Source organism: Gorilla gorilla, chromosome 5 (genome assembly GCF_029281585.2).
Source record: "Gorilla gorilla gorilla isolate KB3781 chromosome 5, NHGRI_mGorGor1-v2.1_pri, whole genome shotgun sequence".
NCBI lineage: Eukaryota > Metazoa > Chordata > Mammalia > Primates > Hominidae > Gorilla > Gorilla gorilla.
In genome coordinates, this window is record NC_073229.2 from 146,806,086 (window position 1) to 146,828,307 (window position 22,222).

Below are 22,222 nucleotides of genomic sequence, written 5' to 3' on the forward strand. Positions count from 1 at the left end.
GTCACTCAGTTTGTGGTAATTTGTTACAGCAGCTCTATCAAACTAATACAGTGGGTGTGAGTAAAAGATACATTGGGGTGAAGATATCCAAGAAGCTGTTGTTTGACAAGCTCAGAAGATGCAGATTGAGTTGACACTGGCATGCAGTAGGTAAATATAATGATGAGATCTCCAGTGGGAAGCACATGGAATCAGAAGGAAAATGGGAGAAAAATGAACCCTGGGAAATGAGTTCCAGTCAGAGCCCAAGAGGAGAAGCTGGAAAGGGCATTGTCATAGCGAGAAAGGTATGTAGAGCTTCAAAATGTGTGGCATGATCAACAAGTCATAGACATAAGAGGACATAATAGGAGAAGGGTTGAAGGGACTTTTGTTTTGACAAGTAGAAAGCAAGAGTAATGGCTTTATGATTGGAAGGTTGAAGCCAGATTGTGCTGCGTGAGAAGGAAATGGAAAGTAAGGAGATAGGATCAGCTAGTGTCCAGTAGTCCTCCCAGGATTATAGGTGAAAGATGGAGGAGAAAGTTGGGTATGCAGGGAATCACGACACAGTGTCCAATTAATTTTTGTTTAATATTTAAAGGAAAACCTTTGTCCTGTCTTTAGGAGTCGTTAGTGTGGGAGAGGCTGTTAAGTATAGAAAAGATAATTTATGGAGCTGCTTTCCAATAAAGGGGATTGGGTTAAGGACAAAAGTGGAGGCCTTGAACATACAATGTTTTCAATCTGTAGTAGAAGCTTGAGATGTTTTTAAGGGTGAGTAGTTATTTTTTCTTTCTATGGAAATAACTGTTATGCTAAGAGAAAGGAAACTACTGTTTATTGAGCAATCTGCCAGACCCCTAGGGTTGGAGTCTGGTGGATTGATCAATAAATAGTAATTTGTAGCACATTTTCACTAATTTCATTTATTCTCCAATCTGTGAAGTCAGTGTTACTGCTCTATTTTTTAAGACGAGTGGGCAAAGAGAGTATCTATTCAAAGTCATTTGATAGAAAGTGGCAGAGCTGAGATTAAAAGCCAAGTTTGATTTATGCTTATTTCTTAAATCTACAGCCTTTCTACCCTTCTAATTTGAGCTCAGTAAAAATGCCCAGCTAACTCACTTATATTGGACCTTCTTAGCCACTGGCTGAGCACACACTCAGGTCTCATTCTCAATATCACTTGTAAATATGGCTGCAAAGAGGCAACAGGTTAATGGGTATCGCATCTACCGTATGCACTACCTAATGTGGTCAAAGTTCTACACCTCTGAAATCAAACAGGTCATTTCAGGTTTTTCATTTATTTGTCGCTTATGGATTCAACCATGTGGAAATAGGGGGTTGAGGGGAGGCATTTTTATTTATTTCCCTCAGGGAGTGGTGGAGAAAGTTTTTAGGGGAAGTGAGGAATACTTTTCTGGCGCGGTAGATCTGGGTGAGCTCCCTGAGATGCTTGTGGACTTTTGCCAAAGAATATTAAGCTTCAAGTAAAACCCAGCATAGTTTGTTTCAACTCTGAGAAATTCATAGTTTGGGTTCTAGGTTTGAATGCTTTGAAAGGAAAAATAAACCTTTCAGTATTCAATGAAACACTGGAGGAAACAAAGCATTGTTTTTACTCATAGATATTTATTTTTACCAACTCTTTAAAAAAGTATTTTAATTTATCCCAACTTGATGAAAACTTTTCATATTTTCTTTCAATAATATTACTGGTCTTAATTGTCAGTTGATTTGTTTTCTTTTTGTAGGTTTTTGTTTTAATATGACTCATCTGAAATACGAATTAAGTTTGATGACAACAGTTTAGGTTATGTCTAAGTATATCTAGAATTATTTTACATAAGGACTGTTAAAAAGATTTACTTTATTAAGTACATCAAGATGTTTTTTATTTTAATTCTCACATGCATCCATAATTGTTTTAATATTGGGTATCTTCCAGTTTTTGTACATTTGTAAGGATATTTTTTACATTAATGTAACAATGGTGTACAGTTTGTATCCTACATTTCTTCCTCTTAAAATTACTATTGCCAGTGTAAAAATGAGTAGAAACAGAAAATTAAAGAAAATAACATTCCTTAAAAGAATGTATAGTATCCTATGAAACAGTTTTTGGTTAGATAAAATTTCAGATCATAAGGATAGGAAACACTTTCTAGTTTGCTGAAAGGCTACATTCTAATTTCACTGCACCCTGTGGTAATCATTGATTTAACTCAGAAATGAGAAAACAAAATAAAAGAGAAACATACCCAAACGATTAAAATTCATTACTTTAGCTATTAGCAGTATTTAAATGTAGAATTCAACTTTTTCAAGGGCAGTATGTGCTTACTGTTATAAATTCTTCACCAAGAATCACAGACATGAAAATACGCTCAAACATCTTTTTCTTTCTTTCAGTCTCATCTCTTTGTCAACCCTTTATCATTACATAATAATGAATTATTCCACATGTTACTTTCTGGGCAAGTAATGTTTTCCACTTAAAATACTACCAAGTCCTAACCTTTAACATTTTTTAATAATGTTTTAGAGATAATATACGTTGCAATGAAAATCAGAAATTTCAGAATAGTTTTAAGAAAAAAAGGTCTATTTATATTTGATTTTTCCACTAACTAGAAGTAATCACTATAAAATTATTCTTTGCATATACATAACTTTTTTAAAAAACAAAAAATTATCATATCATATTCCCTGTTTCCCACTTAGTAAATCATCTTAGTATAAATTACAGTTTTTTAATGGCTCCATTAACTAATTTTCTGGTGACTCTTCAGAAAGTTACCGAATTCAGTTTTATAAACAATAGCATAGTAGATAACTCTGTTCATAATTTTGATACATCATATACACCTATTTGATTAATTCCTTTGAATAAATTTCTAGACATAGAATTGCTGCATCAGAGGATGTTAATTTTTAAAGTGTTTTGATATATTTTACAAAATATCTTTAGAAAGCCTGTGCAGTTTACATTCAAAATAATACTTTTACTAACATACTAATACAGTTTCAAAAATTTGAAATTTAGAAATCAGTGGGAAAATATAGCTACATTTGTATTTCTTTGATTGGTAGTGAGGCAGAATATTTTTAGTTAGTTATTTTTATGAATTGTTATTTTATATTCTTTGCCTATTTTTTCAATCTGTTTGCAAGAGCTTTTTATTGATAAATATATCAACCTTTTGTATGTCTATTTTACAGATTTTAAATGTTTTCTTTTTACCATTAATGATTTAGGGTGCACTGCTTTGTAGGATACTTAATTTTTTAAGGATGTCAAAGTTATCAATCTATTCTCACGTAGTTTGTGAAGTTTAAGATGGCCTTTCCCACTTGTAAAAGTATTCACCTACATTTTCTTTTAGTACTTTTTACATCTTTTGTTTCTATTTAAAATTTTAATCCATTGGCAGTTATTTTAGTAAGAAATAAAGTGGGGATCTTACCTTATTTTATTATTATTTAATGGCTAGCCTTTTTTTTATAGCTATTTGTCCTATAATGGATTCCCTCCCCATTGATTTGAATAGCATCCTGTGCCTTCTCACCCCCGCACCTGCCTTGGAACCTACCTTTCTCATAGCTGTCCCACTGTTAGAATGCGTTAGAATGCAGACATGACTGCAGGCTCTTTGACTGCTCCCCCTTCATCCACATCTGCCACTCACAACCTGAGCCCTAGAAGGAAAAAAAATTCTATAACCCTTATCATAGCATCCAGCTTTCCTAAATTACCACATTACCAGTTTTGGAACATATAATTTTGTTGGTCCTGAAAAACAGCTAATTTTCAAATGCTTCAAGTCTCTGATTTTATCATTCACCTGCTCATTTTTTCTCTTTGTGTTGAAACTTTGTTATATGTTTTGCTACCTCCCCCTTGACCCAATGTCTCCTTTGTATTCTTCCTTCGAAACCATTCCATCATGCTACCTGGAACAACTGTTCAATAATAATAAATTAATCTATATTATTAACTTCCACCTTTTCCCTTAGCCCTGAAGCTTGACTGTCCCCTGGGTATCTTACTTCTCCTTAAGCCCTTTCTATTGGAGACTGTTTATTATTTTCAATTTTATAATCTCAGAGTAGTAGAGGGGGGCACATTGCCTTCATGCCCCCATATGCCACCTGTACAATATTTGTCCACCCTCTTATACTCACTCCCGCTCCTTTGAGCACTCTGGCTATACCATCCTCTACCATTTCTCATTTCTATCATCAATGCTGAGGGTTTAGCACCTGAACAAACTCCTCCTGTTCTGAACACTCTAGTAATTGGTGTACAGTCATCTTCTCCCATCCTTCTTCTGTCCTAAATCTGGTGCCTTCCTATGTACATCCAATATCCTGACCTCTCACTTACCATGTGATCGTGTGTGTTTTTTGGAATTCCCAAAAGTATTCAGAAGAGAACCTAGTTAAAGAAGCACAGACTCAGAAGTATATAGAGCCGAAAAGCTCATTATAGACTAAGAATTCTCTCTTGGTTTCTTAACACAGATAGGCTAATAATTCAGCTTTCCATTGATCAGAATTTGTGTTGCTTGGTTTAACTTAGACAATCGTTTACTGCTAGTATCAAAATATTTGAGAATATTGTTGCATAAGCATCTGTGTAGAATCAAGAAGTTCCACACAAGGCATGAAAGTGGTTATACGTGTCTAGCTCCTGAGGCGGTGAGGTAAGAGGTTGAGTGGCTTTGTGACACTATGCCTGGCTGCTGCATTCATGGATTTTTGTGCCTTGTTTGCTCGTGTTCCTATTTAATTTTTTAATTAGTATGTTGAGGGAGGCAGATGTTGAGTAAATGCTGTTTTGTAAATTTTTAATTAGGATTTTTAAAAATTGAAATACCTTTTTTTGATTTTTGTTTAGCTCTAAATGTTTTGTTTTATATTATTTTCCCTATTTTAGTTGCACCAAAGATTTCTGCATAAACTACTTCAAGATTTGCTTATCTGAATGAAAAGTTATCTTCCCTGAGACCAGATCCAGACCACCTTTTGATGATTTACTTACCTGACCATGTCGTTCCCTTGAGTTTCTTGTTATTATGATTATAATAAAAGGAGTACAAGCAATCTGGTCATTTTAACCTACTACCAGATGGATTAGATCACTGCGGGATATTGGCTTATTTACCCTACAATGACTCATCACAGTTTAGGAGGAAGAAGACCAGCTTAGAGGTCAGGAGATTTACTTTTTTAGTTTTTGGTTAATTACTTTACTACCTGTCTCTGATATTATAGGTTAATGGTTTCTGGGGGGATTAATGAGATTAAAAACAGAGAGATGCCCAATCCTTATTTATTTTACAATTTTGCCTAGGAGTACCGTTCCCTAATCTTAATAAATTATAGTATAAATACCTCCTTGATGCTAAGGAATATGCCAGGTCTGAGGAGATCAGGTTGAACTGAACAAGGTTCTAGCCCTTCAAGAGCACAGGATTAGTGTTGGATAGGTAAATAACTGCAAACACGATGTGATAAAAGCCACCATAGGAGTATGAATCAAGTATAGACATGTCCAGAGGTGGTTATAAGTAATCTAATATCAGGAATGGTTTCTCTGTAGAGGTGATGCTATTGTTAGATCTTGAAAGATAACCAACTAGTTTGCCAGGTAAAGGGGAAGGTGTTCTAGGAAGAGCAAAGAGACTCAAAGTGCAGCATATGTTTAGGGAACTAGAGTTAATTCAACATAATAGAATGTGCACACTAAGGGACAGTGACAGGAGATGTAGCTGGAAATTTGATAGGAAATAGATTTAGAAGTGCTTTGCCTATTATGCTAAATAGATTGGACTTGATTGAACGTTTCAAATTACAGGAAAAATGGAATCTTATTTGTACAGTGGTGTACTGGCTGAAAGCCCATGTCCCTCAGAGCACATGTCTCTTCCTCCATTACAGAGAAGTAAAGGATATTAGAGGAAATACGGGGAGGGCTGGACTCAAGTTCTGAGTGGGTAAATTTTTAGGTGGATTGACTCGGTGGTTGCCTTCTAAGAAGTAAGTCACATATGGATTAAAGAAGCATGACTAATTTAGATTTGTTGAATTTGAGTTAGGGTGTGTGGAACTAAGGAGAAGTCAAGACTAAAGATATAAAGTGTGGGTCTAACTGTAGGTAATTGAAGGCCCTTCCTAGAAATTGCTGTGTTTAAACACGAGTTATGTGTTAAAATATTTTAGGAATAAGTTTGCCATAAGAATCATGGGATTTAACTCTTAAATTATGTTTTTCCCATTTTTTTGTGTTAGCACAAACTTGGTAAATAGCAAAATTCTATAAAATTATGGAAACTTTCAAAGTCATAATTTAAAAGGAACAGCCTTCTTCATTTTTTTTTGTAAATACTTAGACTATTTTTGCCAAAGATTTTAGTTCTGATGCTTTAGTTTTTCTGACAGCTACTCCAAAGATTCAAGGATAGAGTTTAAATGAAGGATACATTCAAGGGTATCCTTTAGGTAGGAACTAGCTCTGCTCTGATTTTTATTTAGCTATCATTGGAGAACATTCCGAAAAGTGTGTGTATAGATTATGTAACCAGTCACTTAGGGCCCCTGACTCCTTGTTAACCTGGCCCTCTTGAGAGACAGTGAGCTGGGGGTGCACTGGGAACAGCTAGGTCAGATGCAGCCCTGTTGCTTAGCAGTCCCCATGGATCAGTCATAAGGGGTTGTTGCTGAGCAACCAGTGCTCTAGTGGTGCTTCATCCCCCATGGCATTTTGCAGTAGTGGGGGCTCACCCCCACCGGAGAAGTAGTACAGTCTGGCAGGGTGCCAAACATCCCCACAGGCATGAAGGTTCTTAGTAAGTACTTGCCCTTAGAATCAGAGAAGATAACTTATGTTCTCTGAACGTACAAGTGATTTATGGATTATTGATGTAGATTTAATTAAACATGAACTTGGAGCAGAGCAGGTAGTTCTGGCAGCTAGAGTTCTCATTTCAAATACTTTGATTTCAGTTTCTTTCTTCTTGAGGCTTATTTGCAAGGTGAGTTTTCTGGGTCAATGCAAAGTAATTTTTTATGCTGCATGGAATACGTAACTTTCCAATTAGCATTATTAAGCCAGAGCAAACATTTATGTTTGAGAAAACCCGCCAAGCAAATTCTTACTTTGGTCATGTGGGCCTGAATGTCAGAGTATTTGATTTAATATCGATAAAAGAATTTGCCACTAATATTTGAGATATTCTTTGAATTTTCTTTCTGTGTAGAAAGGTCAGAAAATAACAATTCACGAGGACCACGTCTTATTTTATTTTTAATATTTAACACAGCACATAAATTACTCTTTAGGAGAGTTGACAAAAAGTTGAAACTAATTAGCTCTTGTAAGGAAGGCTGAGTTCTGCCAGTGTTGAGCAATGGGTTCTTCTTAAGATCCAGGCACATATTTTAAAGATCAAGACATAACATCATCAGTATCTTGAAGTAATGCACAGTTGCATCAAAGGCTAAAATGTGGAGTAGAGAAATGTGCCTTGTCAGATGTGAGAAATAATGTTGCCAGCTCTTTCCCTCCCACCACTTTTTTATTCAGTACTTCTGGCCTTGGGCTGTAACTGTTTGCCTACTGATTCAAAGGGTAAGGAGGCATGGCTCTCTTCTGTATACAAAAGGGAAGCCTCTTTGTTGGCTTTGAGATCTGTACTCTCTGTAGGATCTCCATTATTAAAAAAATACTTAAAAACTTGAAAATTTCCCTCAAGCCTTGCACCCAGACACCTTACACGCATACATATACACAAATATGTTGAAGATCATTCAATTCAAGTTATTTCTAAGGTATTACCTAAATAGTAATAGAACAATTAAGTTTTTTTCTAAGATATACTTAAAGCTACTTTTAAGAGTGTTTTTTTTACTGTTTCTATCATACATTTCATTGGCAGGAGCAATCCATTTATCTTTCTTGTGTAAGAGTATTAATAAATCTAAAACATATTAAACACAATATGTGCCAGGCATTATTCTTTGTGACAAGAATTCAGTATGTCATTTAAACCTCCTAACAACTCTATGTGGTAAATACTATTATTATAGATATTTTTACTTATAGGGAAGTCTAGACTGTTCCAGAAAGTTTAAGTAACTTGGCCAAGTGTACACAGTAAAGATTTATAATCATTAAGTCTGTCTTCAGAATCCATGTTCTCAAACATGACAATATATTGTAAGTACCAAATTATTTCAGGAGGGCAACTTAATCAAAATCCAAAGCAAACATGTTTGTAAGTTATAATGGTATGATGAAAGAATGCAAGACATTGAATATTACAAAATCATTTAGGTAACAAGTTTTGCTTATTTTATTCTTTGGGCCATAGTCCATAGCAGGAAACCTTTTTGATCAAGCTTCTTTATATCCATCACATCCTATGAACGTGAAACATGAATTCAGGGGGCATATTAGCACTCTTGTTTCTCTCCAGTATAAGATGTGAAGACATATTGTCTTTGATATAAGATATAAAGGAAGAGGAAATCCTTAAAACTTAAAAGAAAACTTAGAGGTAATGAACACGTCTATGAACTGCTTTTGAGTCAATTCTCCAAAAACATTCATATTTCTTAGAGCTTTGAGATATAAAGCAAAATATTAAGTATCAAGGAATGGTCATTTAATCATAAGAGAAAAATCATATAGAGGAGAAAATATATATAAAATCCAGGTCAAAAGTCCAAGAATATTGTGAGGCACCATGATGTGTAGTGGATTAATTGTCGGCTTTAGAGTTGAACAGAGCTGAATTTGAATCCCAGCTCTGGGACTTATTAGCTGTGTGATCTTAGGGATGCATCTCACTATCTTTAAGCTTTGCAAAAGGTCCACTCTGTGACAGACTAATTGCAATGATTAAGTGGACTAAAATGCAAGGTGTCTACTAAGGTTCATGATACAGAACAGGTGTTTATTAAATGTCAAAATCCCTTTATCTCCTTTTCCTCCTGACAGTAGCAAAGTAAAAAGAGGTTTATCCTGGGGACTTGAAGTGTGAAAGGAGTTTCACAGTGTAATTAATGGGTTAAAGTTTGTCAACATTTTTAAGACTTTGAGTCAACTTTACCAAACTACTATGTAAAAGCAGTTGCACAATGCAGATGTTACCTTTTTAAGAAAACCTGATTTTACCTTGCCTATTAAAAATGTTTATGGTTTTGACTTGAATCTAAGACAATCAGATGAGATGTTTAACTACTTGTATAAACTGATACCTGAAAGATGAATATATCTCTAATTCTTAGTCATTTTTATCAGTTCCTTTTTATTCATTCTTCACCTGCTGAGGCTTTTAGTACTTGAATAAAAAATTTCAGATAAATTGGATTTTGGTCATTTCTGTATATTTTTAAATCAACTAGTCTAGTTCTAACCCTTCTTTCCACAAAAGTGGGTCTGTGTTTCCTCCATTGTATCTACCACATGGTGGATAAAAAGATTTGCCCATGTATGTATAAAGCAGGTTATTTGAAATTTTATGTAAATTAAAAAGCTATGGGGCCTGGCTTGGTGGCTCACGCCTTTAATCCCAGGACTTTGGTAAATCAAGTCAGGAGAATCGATTGAACCTCAGAGGCGGAGGTTGCAGTGAGCTGAGATTGCCTCACTGCACTCCAGCCTGGGCAACAGAAAGACTGTCTCCAAAAATAATAATAATAATAATAATTAATTAATTAACTTTTTAAAAAAAGCTATGAAAATGTAGCAATTGCCAAGGTTAGTTTAAAAACTGTCACAGTTGTAGAAATCAAGCATATATAATAGGGAAAGAAATGGACTACAGATTAGATTGGCCAGCTTCAGTGGCTCATACCTGTAATCCCAGCGCTTTGGGAGGCCTAGGCAGGTGCTTAGCTTGAGCCCAGGAGTTTGAGACCAGCCTGGGCAACATGGACAAATTCCATCTCTACAAAAAATACAACAATTAGTCAGGTGTTGTGGCATGGACCTGAAATTCCAGCTACTCAGGAGGCTGAGATGGGAGGATCACTTGAGCCCAGAATGTCAAGCCTGCAGTGAGCCAGGATTGCATCACTGCACTTCAGCCTGGGTGACAGAGAGAGATCCAATTTCAAAATATAGATAGATAGATAGATAGATAGATAGATAGATAGATAGATAGATATAGATAGATAGATTAGAAGTCAATGAAATGAAAAATTAATAGTAGGTAAATAAGTTGAATACAATAATGCTAATTTTGTTGTGAACACTTACTAATCAATATACTTTAGTGGTTCATATTTTCACAACTGTATAAATTCATCCTTTTTGAACTTTATGGAGCAAAAGTGAGTGTAAAACACATTTGCAAATATTCTTTAAAGTTATTATTTACCTTTTGCTAATACGAGTAAAGATTTATGAATTTCCATTCAATGATCACTTATTGAATACCTACAGTATATTGTCCTAAGTCCTGCAGATAGTTGAATAAAACATTGCCATTCAAGATGTTCACACGCTCTAGGGAAGACTATCAAACACAGCTGTAACAGAAAGCATCAGAGAGTCATAAGAAGAATGATTTTGGGGCAGAGATTATGATTAATAACAATCTGGAACAATTCCTAAAGCTTCACAGAAGAGGGAGCATTTGAGTTGGGCCATTAAGGATGGCCCACAGCCTTCCAGGAAGAGCAAAAGGAAATGTGCATTCTGGACAGATGAAGCAGAATGTTTTTTGTGTGTTCTATTTGTATTAATCTTTTGCTATTTATTGCTAGCCCTATGTGGCCGAGGGATCCAAACAACCACATTTTATCACCACTTGTACAAGTTCTCATACAAAGGAAGCACTCAGTAAATATTGTTTTTTAATATATGAATGAATGAATGAATGAACACACAGATCCTTCTTAATATGAGGTAATAACTTTCAAATAAAAATTATACCACATTGAGAGTTGTTTTTCTTTACCTGATAACAGCTATGCAATTCAAAGGACAATTTAAATTTTCTAAACTCTGAGTAACAATCATCTCGGCCGGGCGCGGTGGCTCACGCCTGTAATCCCAGCACTTTCGGAGGCCAAGGTGGGTGGATCACGAGGTCAGGAGATTGAGACCATCCTGGTTAACACGGTGAAACCCCGTCTCTACTAAAAATACAAAAAAAAAAAAAAAAAATTAGCTGGGCGTGCTGGCGGGCGCCTGTAGTCCCAGCTACTCAGGAGACTGAGGCAGGAAAACGGCGTGAACCCGGGAGGCGGAGCTTGCAGTGAGCCGAGATTGTGCCTACTGCACTCCAGCCTGGGCGACAGAGTTAGACTCCGTCTCAAAAAAAAAAAAAAGAAAAAAAAAATCATCTCACCAAATTTTAACTCCTGTGGATTTTAGTCCTAGCACTCTGCTCTTCTCTTTCTATAATTAATTCCTACACTTTTGTTGGCTTGTTTAAATGCATGAGTTCGAATGTATCACTTCATAAGTTACTCCCTGATTTACTCCCCTGGATTTGATCAATTGATTGTATTTACTGTTAATATTGTTTCCCATTTGCCTATTGGATAAGCTCTTCTTGGTTGAATCACACTCACAGAATACCTGAATGTCTTAATTTGAACTCATCATGTTCCTTCCAACTTTTCTTGCCAATTCTTCCTTTTCTGGATAATTCCTGGGGTATATCTGACTCTTTTTTCTCCCTACCCAAATCAACAATCAACCCTGGCATGAATTCTTTTGACATCTTTCACATTTGTCAGCTTTTAGTCACAAACTAAAACACTTGGCTTATTACCCCAAATGACCTTCATTCATTTTTCTTCAGTCTTACAGACAGTTAATTGTTCTACATCCTTTCTTGACGTAACATAGACACTTTCATGGTCATCCCTCATTTACTGATAAATAAAACTTCTTTTTATAAAATATCATTAATTTATTTCTGATTAGAAAAGAACATGATTTAATTTATAAAATATATAAAATAAGGAAAATAAATAAGTAAACTCATACAAGATTTTAACTGTATATCATCTTACAGAAAACATTCATATTTTGTTATGTATGGGATTAACATATATACTTTTAAAAAACAAAATTGTGATTCTATTGTATAGCGAGTGTATCCAGTTCTTTTTTTTTTTGAGACAGAGTTTTGCTCTTGCCCAGGCTGGAGTGCAATGGCTCAATCTTGGCTCACCGCAACCTCCACCTCCCAGGTTCAAGCGATTCTCCTGCCTCAGCCTTCCCAAGTAGCTGGGATTACAGGCATGCACCACCAAGTCCGGCTAATTTTGTATTTTTAGTAGAGATGGAGTTTCTCCATGTGGGTCAGGCTGGTCTCAAACTCCCAACCTCAGGCGATCCACCTACCTCGGCCTCCCAAAGTGCTGGGATTACAGGTGTGAGCCACCGCGCCCGGCCTCCAGTTCTTTCATTTAACATTTATGAAACATTTGCCATGTCTTATGATTACATATTCTTTAAGACTTGCTGAGTTGAATAGCATTACTTTAAGAGTAATACAGAGCAAAGTCTGAATCTCTCCAGTGGGCTTCTTAGCTATGTGATCTTGGGTAAGTTACTGAATATTTTTGAGCTTCAGTTTTGTCATTTGCAAAATTGAGATCTTAATAGTTGTAATGAAGATTTAATGACATAGTGGATACAAAGTATGCTCTGTGCATTAATAGCTAGTATAAATGTTAGCTATAATTTCTGGTTTCTTATATCTAGATACTATTTCTTCCTATGGCTACATCATACTTTATTGGACTGCACCCCCAGTTAGACTTATTGCCTACTAATTCAATCTTAAGCCTTTTGCCTGGCTTTCAGGATTCCTTATAACCTAGCCTGACCTGACTCACAACATTTTTCACAATTTAAATTCTCTCCTCTCTGTAACCAATTTCTTTCCAGTTGCATGTGTTCAGTACGCTGACTTTCACCTTATCTCCCTTACTAGAGGTTACCTAGTGTTGTTTGTGTATACAGGAAACATTCCTGGGTAGAGGGGAAAGCTGATTCCATGGGGAGCTCAGCAGCTGGGATGTGCCCTCAGAATCCGTCCAAATGAGGGCTCAGTGCAGGTTCTTTATGCCCTGCAGTAACTCGTAATTGGAAGGTTTCAGTTGAGGGCCATCAACCACCAATAATCAGCTGGGGAAATGAATGGTTCAGTCCTGAAGGGGGCAGCTGGTGGCACACCACAATGTCCATTACAACTGCTTCATAATACTCTCTGTCTTTCATTGTACTTGAATAAGGCTTTTCTCAGCTGTGTTACCCAGATAGAGCTATATGCTAGATGTCAAGGCTGAAATATTGAGTGGTGATAGATAATGCAATATGTATTGCATTAACAGGAAAAGTACTACAGGCGCCAACTGAAAGAGCTAATGATGACCCAATCTGGAACAATTTGCAGAGCATAATAAAGTACTATTGGATTATAATCCAAAGTATAAAATATAATATCTACCATGAGTTCATATCATTATGAATAAATAATTGAATACATAAATAAATGAGAAGAAGAGATAAATCTCTTGTGCAGAAAAATTCCAAATAATTTAAGTAGATACAACATCCTCAAGGAGGTAGAAAATAACTCCTTTCTTCTTAATTGTGGGCTACACATAGTGACTTCTTCCCCAAAAATACAGAGGAAAGCAGCAGGAGACAGACTAACTTTTCAGTGGAGAAACCTGACAAACACTATCTCATCAAGGTCAACATCAGTAGTGATGCCATACTGATATTATAGACCCTTGATATGATGTGATGAAAATGGCACTTTTCCTCTGTGGTCTTCCTCCCAAAATCTCATAGCCACAGTCTAATCATGAGAAAAACACCAGGCAAATCCCAATTGAAAGGCATTCTACAAAATATCTGTCAAACTATTAAGGTCATTAAAAACAAGGAAAGTCTAAGAAAATGTCACAGTAAAGAGGAAACATTATGACTACATGTAATGCGGTATCCTAAATGACACTCTGAAATACCATAAGGGCATCAGATAAAAACTAAAGAGATGTGAAGTATGGGATTTACTTGACAATAGCATATCAATGTTAGTTCATTAATTGTAATAAATGTACCATACTAATGTAAAATACAAATAATAGGGGAAACTGGGTATGGAACAGTATAAGAACTTTCTGTACTATCTTCAGATTTTTTTTTGTAAATCAAAACTATTGTAAAAAATATGTTAAAAAGAAATATTATCATAGGACCTAGCAATTCCACTTCTGTGTATATATCCAGAAGATTTGAAAGCAGGGTGTTGAGGGGATATTTGTACAGTCATGTTCATAGTAGCATTATTTATAATATTCAAAAGGTGAAAGTAACTCAAGTGTCCATTGATGGATGAATACATAAACAAAATACGATATATACATCAGAGTATTTTTATTTAAGGCTTTATTCAGCCTAAAAAAGGGAAGAAATTCTGGCACTTGCTGCCACATAGATAAACTTTGAGAACATTATGCTAAGTGAAATGAGCTAGTCACAAAAAGACAAATACTATATGATTCCACTTATAAAACTAGATAGTAAAATTTATAGAAACAGTAAGATGATGGTTGTCGGGGTTTTGAAAAGAGAAATGGAGGTGGTAGTTTAATGGGTATGAAGTTTCAGTTTTGCAAGACAAAAAAGTTGTGGAGATTGGTTGTATAACAATATGAATATAATGAAGAATACTGAACTATATGCTTAAAAATGATTATGATACATTTTATATGATTTAACTATAATTTTTAAAAAGCACTATTAAAATTACCATTTTCAATCCATTAACCTGATAAAATCGGTACTGCACAGATATGCTATATCTGTTTCTTTTCAGTTTATGATCCTCAGTATACTGTTTGGCTAATCACCCAGTGATCTAAAACAGTAAAGAGGTTAAGTAGGATAATCAGTATCATCCAAAAATATTTGCAATGAATGCTCATCCAAAAGCCCATATAAAAGTTACCTGGAAACCAGCAGATGGGATGCTCATGAGAACTCAGGGGTTGAAGGAGAAGAAAGCATGGATTAGCAGCATTTTTTGTCATTTTTATGTCTAAAATAAAGACTTCCTTGAGCTAAGGCCACAGTGCTAATTATATATTAAGGAATATTTGGTTGATATCTTTTATTTCCTCTTTGGAAACAGAACAAACAAACATCCTATTGCACACACTCTCCATTTCTTTCATTTAAAACTCTACAACACAATGACAGAGAATAGGGACATATTTTCTACTAGTGTCCAGTAATGTCTGGAGATATTAGCAGAGTTTGAAAAAGATGGCATTAATATCTGTGCCACATATGGCAGTTGAGTTATTTTAATTAAATGGCAGGTTCAGCCAATTGAGATTTGTCACTGTTTTGAGCTCCCTTTCCTTTTTCTCACTTTTTTAGATTCAGAGTGTCTTTGACATCCAAATATATTACAGTATAATTCCTTTGGTGCTCTTTTTTTTGGGAAGCCAAAACAAACTCTTTAGAACATCACATTTCCAAAAGAAAGCTGTAAGACTTAAGAGTGTGATCACAGATACCTCTTGGGTCTCAATCTGAATTTAGTGTTAAACAAAGGAAGCAAGTTTATACTTTTGCAGATCTTCAGGGAGCGTAATAACCGTATATTTGGAATTTCATTGTATGTGATCTTCTTTAAATCTCAGAACAACCTGGAGAGACAGGCAGGATTAATATTATTATGCCATTTGATGAACAAAGGTCTGTCATTCACCTCCAGGAAAGGACATGACTCCTCAAAATCACCAGCTGATAAATAGATGAGTTGAAACTAGAACTGAGTTCAGTGCTTCTGCCTTTATGTTGCAATGCCTTTAGGACATTCTTTTACTGGTGCATTTGCAAGCTATGTGAGAAGCAAAGGAGAGAGTAATCAAACTATTTGAAAACTAACTTAGAGTGGCTAACATAATGATGTTGACATTTGGGGAAAAAGATACTTTATTTGAGAATCATAGTGAAATATCTCCACCACGTATAGTTCTTGGGTTTTATACAAATTGGAAGTTCAGTTACTGTCCCAATGTGAAAGGTGTGTGGAGGATGGATTCGAAGGGCAATGACTCAGGCAGGGATACTGGTGAGAAATGTCATAACCCCTGGAAGAATGGGTGGAATGGAAGAAGCTATGGCTGGGGAGAGTTGAGCTAGATTTGCCCATGCAAATGGAATTGGAATGAAGAGTGAATTGAAGAACAATTAGAGCCTGGAATAGATAGAATTTGATGGTTTATTACAAAGGAATAGGGAAGAGAAGACAGCAGACAGCGTTGATCCTTGAATGCATAATATAAAACTAGACTCTTCCCTGCTCTGAATAACCCTAGTATACAAGCAGAGGAATGTTGACATTACTGGCCTCACATCTAGAAAAAGAAACAGATGATCTTCATAAAATGAAAGAAACATGGCTCATTCATTTTTAACATCTAAGCATTTACTATGTGTCTGCTCAAATATGTAGACTGCCTGAGTGAAAGGGCGTCTGGTTAACCCAGTGATCAGTTGTGACCACCTCTACAGAAGTATATACATAAATGAAAATAACTAGGTTGTTTTCCAGCTATTTAAAGCTAATAACTAGTTTTTAAATGAGGACTTTTTTACATATAAATACCTAAAAGAATATGATCTGCAAAAAATATGCAAGTTGATTGGCTACCTATTCATAGCAGAATGTTAGATTACCTCTAGATGGTGAGGCATTATGCGTAGACTGGATTTTACTGGATTCATTTCTCTCCAAAAATTCCAATCACTAGATCTTGTGATTGAGGAAAACAATGTCCTTGCTCCTTGGTATTTAAATTCAAAGATGAACGGTTGCAGGGATATATTGCTTTTTAAAGCACACATTTGAGAAAGGCTGTCATTCACCTAGTGAATCTATTTTCAATGGAAATTTGAAAATCTAAAAAAAATCTTGCTTTCTTGTTGATTTTACTATTTAGTAAGAATGTCTCTGACTGTTCATGTTACACAGTTTTAGAGCAAAACATGAGAAAGACTGCTCAGAATACAATTGATGTGTTTGAATGGTGAACAAAATAATGCAAAGAAATACATTCCTTATTTATCTGGGTGTATGGAGCTGCTTACTCAAGAAAATTTGTCCTGCTCTTGCTATCAGAGAAACTGAACAAAACAATTTGGGAAAAGGAATAAAAAAGACAATGAATGTTGTTTTAACAACATGTGACATTTGGTCACTAAGTTAGACTTTTTTGTCTAAGGAACAACTTGTTCTTTTTTGCAAGAGACAAGCAACTAGAGATGTTTATCTTAATAAATCTTTTCCTGCCTTTGTTTCCTTCAGGAGTCATGCTATACTGAAAAGACACTTGATCAAGAGAACTCTGGGAGAAGCAGAAAACCCTGTGCCAGGGACAGGAAAGATAGGAGTAAGTATATTTTTGTTCCATTGATCTTGGAACATATGGAATAATATATTGAAGATGTTCCTAAAAATATATTTGTTGCTATAAAGCCAGATGACAGCAAAGAAAATGTAAGGTGGGATATCTTCATTTTAGAACACAATGTAGTTTAATATAAGATTGATAGAATATACTGTTAATTTCTAATTAATAGCAAACAATACATACTGGGACCTTGAGATACACATTTTCAACTCGTATCTGCCAGGGATAAGTGAGCTTGGTTTGATATTTCCACTATTAGCTGTGCCTACTTAAATGGTTCTTGTAGAGGCAGCTAGCCCATCAGAATAGTATTTTGAAATTTATAGCCTTTAAAATAGAAGAGAAATTCATACTGCCTATCAGGTCTTATAAACTGACTGCTTTTCTTATTACTACTCTCCTCAGAGACCATAGTAATAGAATTATAATCAATACCTACAATTAAATATTCTTGATGACACTAATAGGTGAACATAAACCTCAAGTTAATACTTGTTTGAGAGACAGGTTTTTGTGTGCTGGTATCTCACAGATATCTGTCCTATCTATCTATCTATCTATCTATCTATCTATCTATCTATCTATCTATCTATCTATGACAGATATCTGTATATATTCGTACTTGCCTACACAGTAGTGCATCCTTTAAAAATTGAGGCCACATTCATATTGCAGTCTTATTAGTATTTCATAAAAATATTAACAGTTTGTAACAAGGAACAGAAAACCAAACACCGCATGTTCTCACTCATAAGTAGGGGTTGAACAATGAGAACACACGGACCCAGGGAGGGGAACATCACACACCGGGGCCTGTCAGGGGGTGTGGGGCAAGGGGAGGGATAACATTAGGAGAAATACCTAATGTAGATGACGGGTTGATGTGTGCAGCAAACCACCATGGCACGTGTATGCCTATGCAACAAACCTGCACATTCTGCACATGTATCCCAGAACTTAAAGTATAATAAAAAGAAATAATAAATAAATAAATAAATGTTATCAGCTTGGTAAAACTTGTATTTGAGGGCACCTGGACCCCTTAGTGCTACATTCTCCTACCCAGAGTGAGAACCTTGCTTCTCCACTGCAGCTTAGATGACAGAGCAAGAGAACCCAAGGTCAGCTGCAGCCTGAGGGAAGGCTCCAAAGTTCTTCTCCCCCTCTTAGATTCCTATTAGAACACAACTCCAGGGAAGCAGGAAGGAGTGGAAGACATTACATTTGGTTTAGGCTCATTGCCTGGTCTTCTTAAAACCAGTGTACAACTTTCCTATTAACCCTCTGTGATTTCGTTTAACATTGGCAATAGGTTCATTCCCATGGCTCATCAGAGCATTTTTACTTTGATGTGAAAATTTAAATTTATGTCAACATGTCTAAAAATAAAAAAATACAAAAAAATTAGCTGGGCGTGGTGGCGGGCGCCTATAGTCCCAGCTACTCGGGAGGCTGAGGAAGGAAAATGGCATGAACCCGGGAGGCGGAGCTTGCAGTGAGCCAAGATCACACCACTGCACTCCAGCCTGGGTGACAGAGAGAGACTCCATCTCAAAGAAAAAAAAAAAAAAAGAATAGCATGTCTTAATTGAAATCTACTTTTATTAGAAAATAATTTCACACAAATAATTTTACCCAAACCATTTATATTTCTACATAAACCACTGGAACCTCCATACTAGAACAAAATAAGTAGAATTATAAATACGAATTAATTTTGTACTTAAGGAAAATTAAAACTAACATATAAAATAATTTATTGGGTCTATATTGTGGGCTGAGTATACAGTGATTTATAAGCATAATCTTCTTTAATTGTCACAGTAACTCTATGAGGAAGGTAAGGAAGGCATGGTTATTTCCTGTGATACAAGCATACCTTGCCAAATGCACACATTTAGCAAGTGGGTGGTGAGTTAGGACTTGAGCCTAATTTTGTCGGAAGCATAAGCCTATGTCCTTGACCAGCTTGAATAGAAATGTTTGATGGGAGCTAAAACACTACATTTAAGTGACTATAGTATCTTATTTTCATCAGCTATTTATAATCAATTACTAGAAATATACACTCTTAAGGAACAAATTATCCCTATACTCTATGAATTCTTTGAAAGAGAAAACATTTTTCTGATTTATTTAATAAGAAGCACAATATCAAAAAAGTAAAAAAAAAAAAAAAACTAAAAGAAGTATCACAAAAAAGAAAATCATAAAAATTCATTGAAATACTAGCTAAATAATGTAGATATCAATAAAATAGAATAATACAACACATGGTGTTTATTCTAGGAATGTTAAAGTGGTTTAGTATCAGGAAACTTATTAAAGTGATTTCATAGTCTTAGACTGAAGAATAAAACCCCTATTTTAACTTCCAAATAGATTTCAAATGAGATTTGATAAAATGCAACTATATTTCTTTTAAGAAAGCACACATACATGTAGCATAGTAATTTAGGAATAGAGAGATGTCATTAAAATATAAAACTTCTGCTTTCTGATTTCAAGAAAGCAGAAAAACCCTAGTGGCTTACTACATGACCAATTTCATCACTTATAATTAATGTCATTTAACAAATTTTAACCAACGCAATAAACGTTTTAAAAGACCAATATTTTCTGCATTTTTCTTATATATGCTAGTAACTGTTCTAAATGCTTTGCAAATATTAAATCATTTAATCCTCACAACAACCCTAGGAGATATGGACTACTATCATTCTATTTTACAAATTAGGAAGCTGAGGCCAAGAGATGCTAAGTAACAAGGCCAAGATCATGAAGCTAATAAGTAGCAGAGCTGAATTAAAACTCATGTGGTTTGATCTATGAGTCTTTAATCATAAATACCATGTTATGCTGCCTCTCAAAGGTTATAATTATTAGAAAAAAGGTTATATTTTTGCTAAAAATATATATTTTACTAAAAATCCGAAGAGAATTAACTGAAGAACCATTAGGGTAATGAACTTTGTTAAGTAACTATACAAAAGATAAATGTGTAAAAATCAGTTGATTTTTCTATGACAGCAACAAATAAAAAACATTTAAAAATCTCATCATAACAATTAAATATTATATAGCTATGAATAAACTATTAAAGAAATGTACAAGACTTAAGAAAATAACATCTATTGAGAAACATAAGATAAACAATTGGCTGTTAAGTATGTTATGCAGAAAGAAAAAATAGCAGTAATGAAGGTTTATATTGTATTCTTGGATAAGAATAATAGATGTTGTACACGTTAGCTTCCTCAAATTAATTTATAAAGTTAGTACAATTTCATTTAAAATCCAAAAAAGGATTTGGGAGAGATCTTGGCAAAATGATTATTAAAATTCATTTGGAAGTATGGACAGTCTGGAAAAGGCACATTTTTGAAAAAAGAAGAAAGTTGAAACTTGCTATTTCCCCGTATTAAAGCATATTAAAAAGTTACAATTATTAAAATTGTGTGGTATTATTTACTAATATAGAAACTTAGAGAAGCCAAATCAGTTTGAGAATTCCCCAAACAGATCAAAGCACATGTAAAAGTAATGCATAAGAAAGACCACATTTCATGTTGATGGAGAAAGTAATGATTATTCAAAAAGCACAAGAACAATAATTAGTTAATGTTAGGAAAACATGTAAATTTGTATATTTTATTTATACAATATACAAATATTTGTCAGATTGATAAAAGCAGAACAATGACAGAGACATAACTGGAGGAAAATAGATTGGCAAATAATTTCATAATCTTGTCTAACATGACATCAAAGGCAAAAATCATAATTGGAGATCGCTAGACTTGATTGTAGATATATTAAAACTTCTATACATATAAAACAGAGAAGAGACTCAAATAGCATGAACCTAATAAATGTTTGAAAATTGCTTTTTCTTGATTTTTTGAGGGGAAATGGAATTAATGAATCAGTAAGTTCTGACTAACATTCCAATATATTACTGTTTGATGGCTTAGTAAAGCAGAAATTTTTCTGGGATAGTACTAATTTGCTATTTTATCTCCTGAAGGCACACAGCATCACAGAAATTTTTGTGTGAAGAATACATAATATGTCTTAGTTAAAAATAAAGATGAAGGCCAGGTGCGGTGGCTCATGCCTGTAATCCCAACACTTTGGGAGGCCGAGGCAGGTGGATCACGAGGTCAGGAGATTGAGACCATCCTGACTAACACACTGAAACCCTATCTCTACTAAAAATACAAAAAATTAGCTGGGCGTGGTGGCGGGTGCCTGTAGTCCCACATACTTGGGAGGCTGAGGCAGGAGAATGGCCTGAACTCAGGAGATGGAGCTTGCAGTGAGCAGAGATCACGTCACTGCACTCCAGCCTGGGTGACAGAGCAAGACTCCGTCTCAAAAAAAAAAAAATCATAATAATAAATAAATAAATAAATAAATAAAGATGAAGTTCTAGTAAAGACCAGTGATAATATGGAAAGGTGAATTGTTCCACCTAAAAAGATCAATTAAATTTGGCTTAAAGAATCCAAGAGAGTAGAGGATTTCAACAAGACAGTTTTATAATTCTTGCATGTGCCAAGGCATTTTATTTCAGTAGAAATTATTTGCAACCTCCTTGAGTAATCTCTGAATTAAAATAACATGTTAAAATACGTTATTACTAATAAAAATGAAATAATTCAATTTCTGTCTTGAATAATGCAGTAGATAATCACAGAGGAGTGACACAATGATAAAATTTGGAGAGAAATGTTTCATGTTTTATTGAAGTTGATGATACAAGAAA

The 22,222-nt window shown here is 34.9% G+C and overlaps 1 protein-coding gene across 12 annotated transcripts in view; it reads left to right on the forward strand.

The window, feature by feature from the left end:
• Positions 1-22,222, forward strand: part of PKIB (cAMP-dependent protein kinase inhibitor beta) — a 253,648-nt gene that overhangs the window by 143,713 nt on the left and 87,713 nt on the right. For 9 of the 12 annotated variants that reach the window (XM_063707827.1, XM_063707829.1, XM_055391253.2 and 6 more), the window contains exons 1-2: positions 6,748-6,836; positions 17,349-17,433. Coding sequence is in view for 3 of the 12 variants with exons in the window: in XM_063707825.1 (XP_063563895.1) it covers positions 17,349-17,433 (85 nt within the window). In the remaining 9 variants the exon portion in view is untranslated. Of the gene's footprint in view, positions 1-6,747; positions 6,837-17,348; positions 17,434-22,222 lie in introns of those variants that run through there. The other 3 variants (XM_063707825.1, XM_055391252.2, XM_063707826.1) reach the window with 1 other exon arrangement.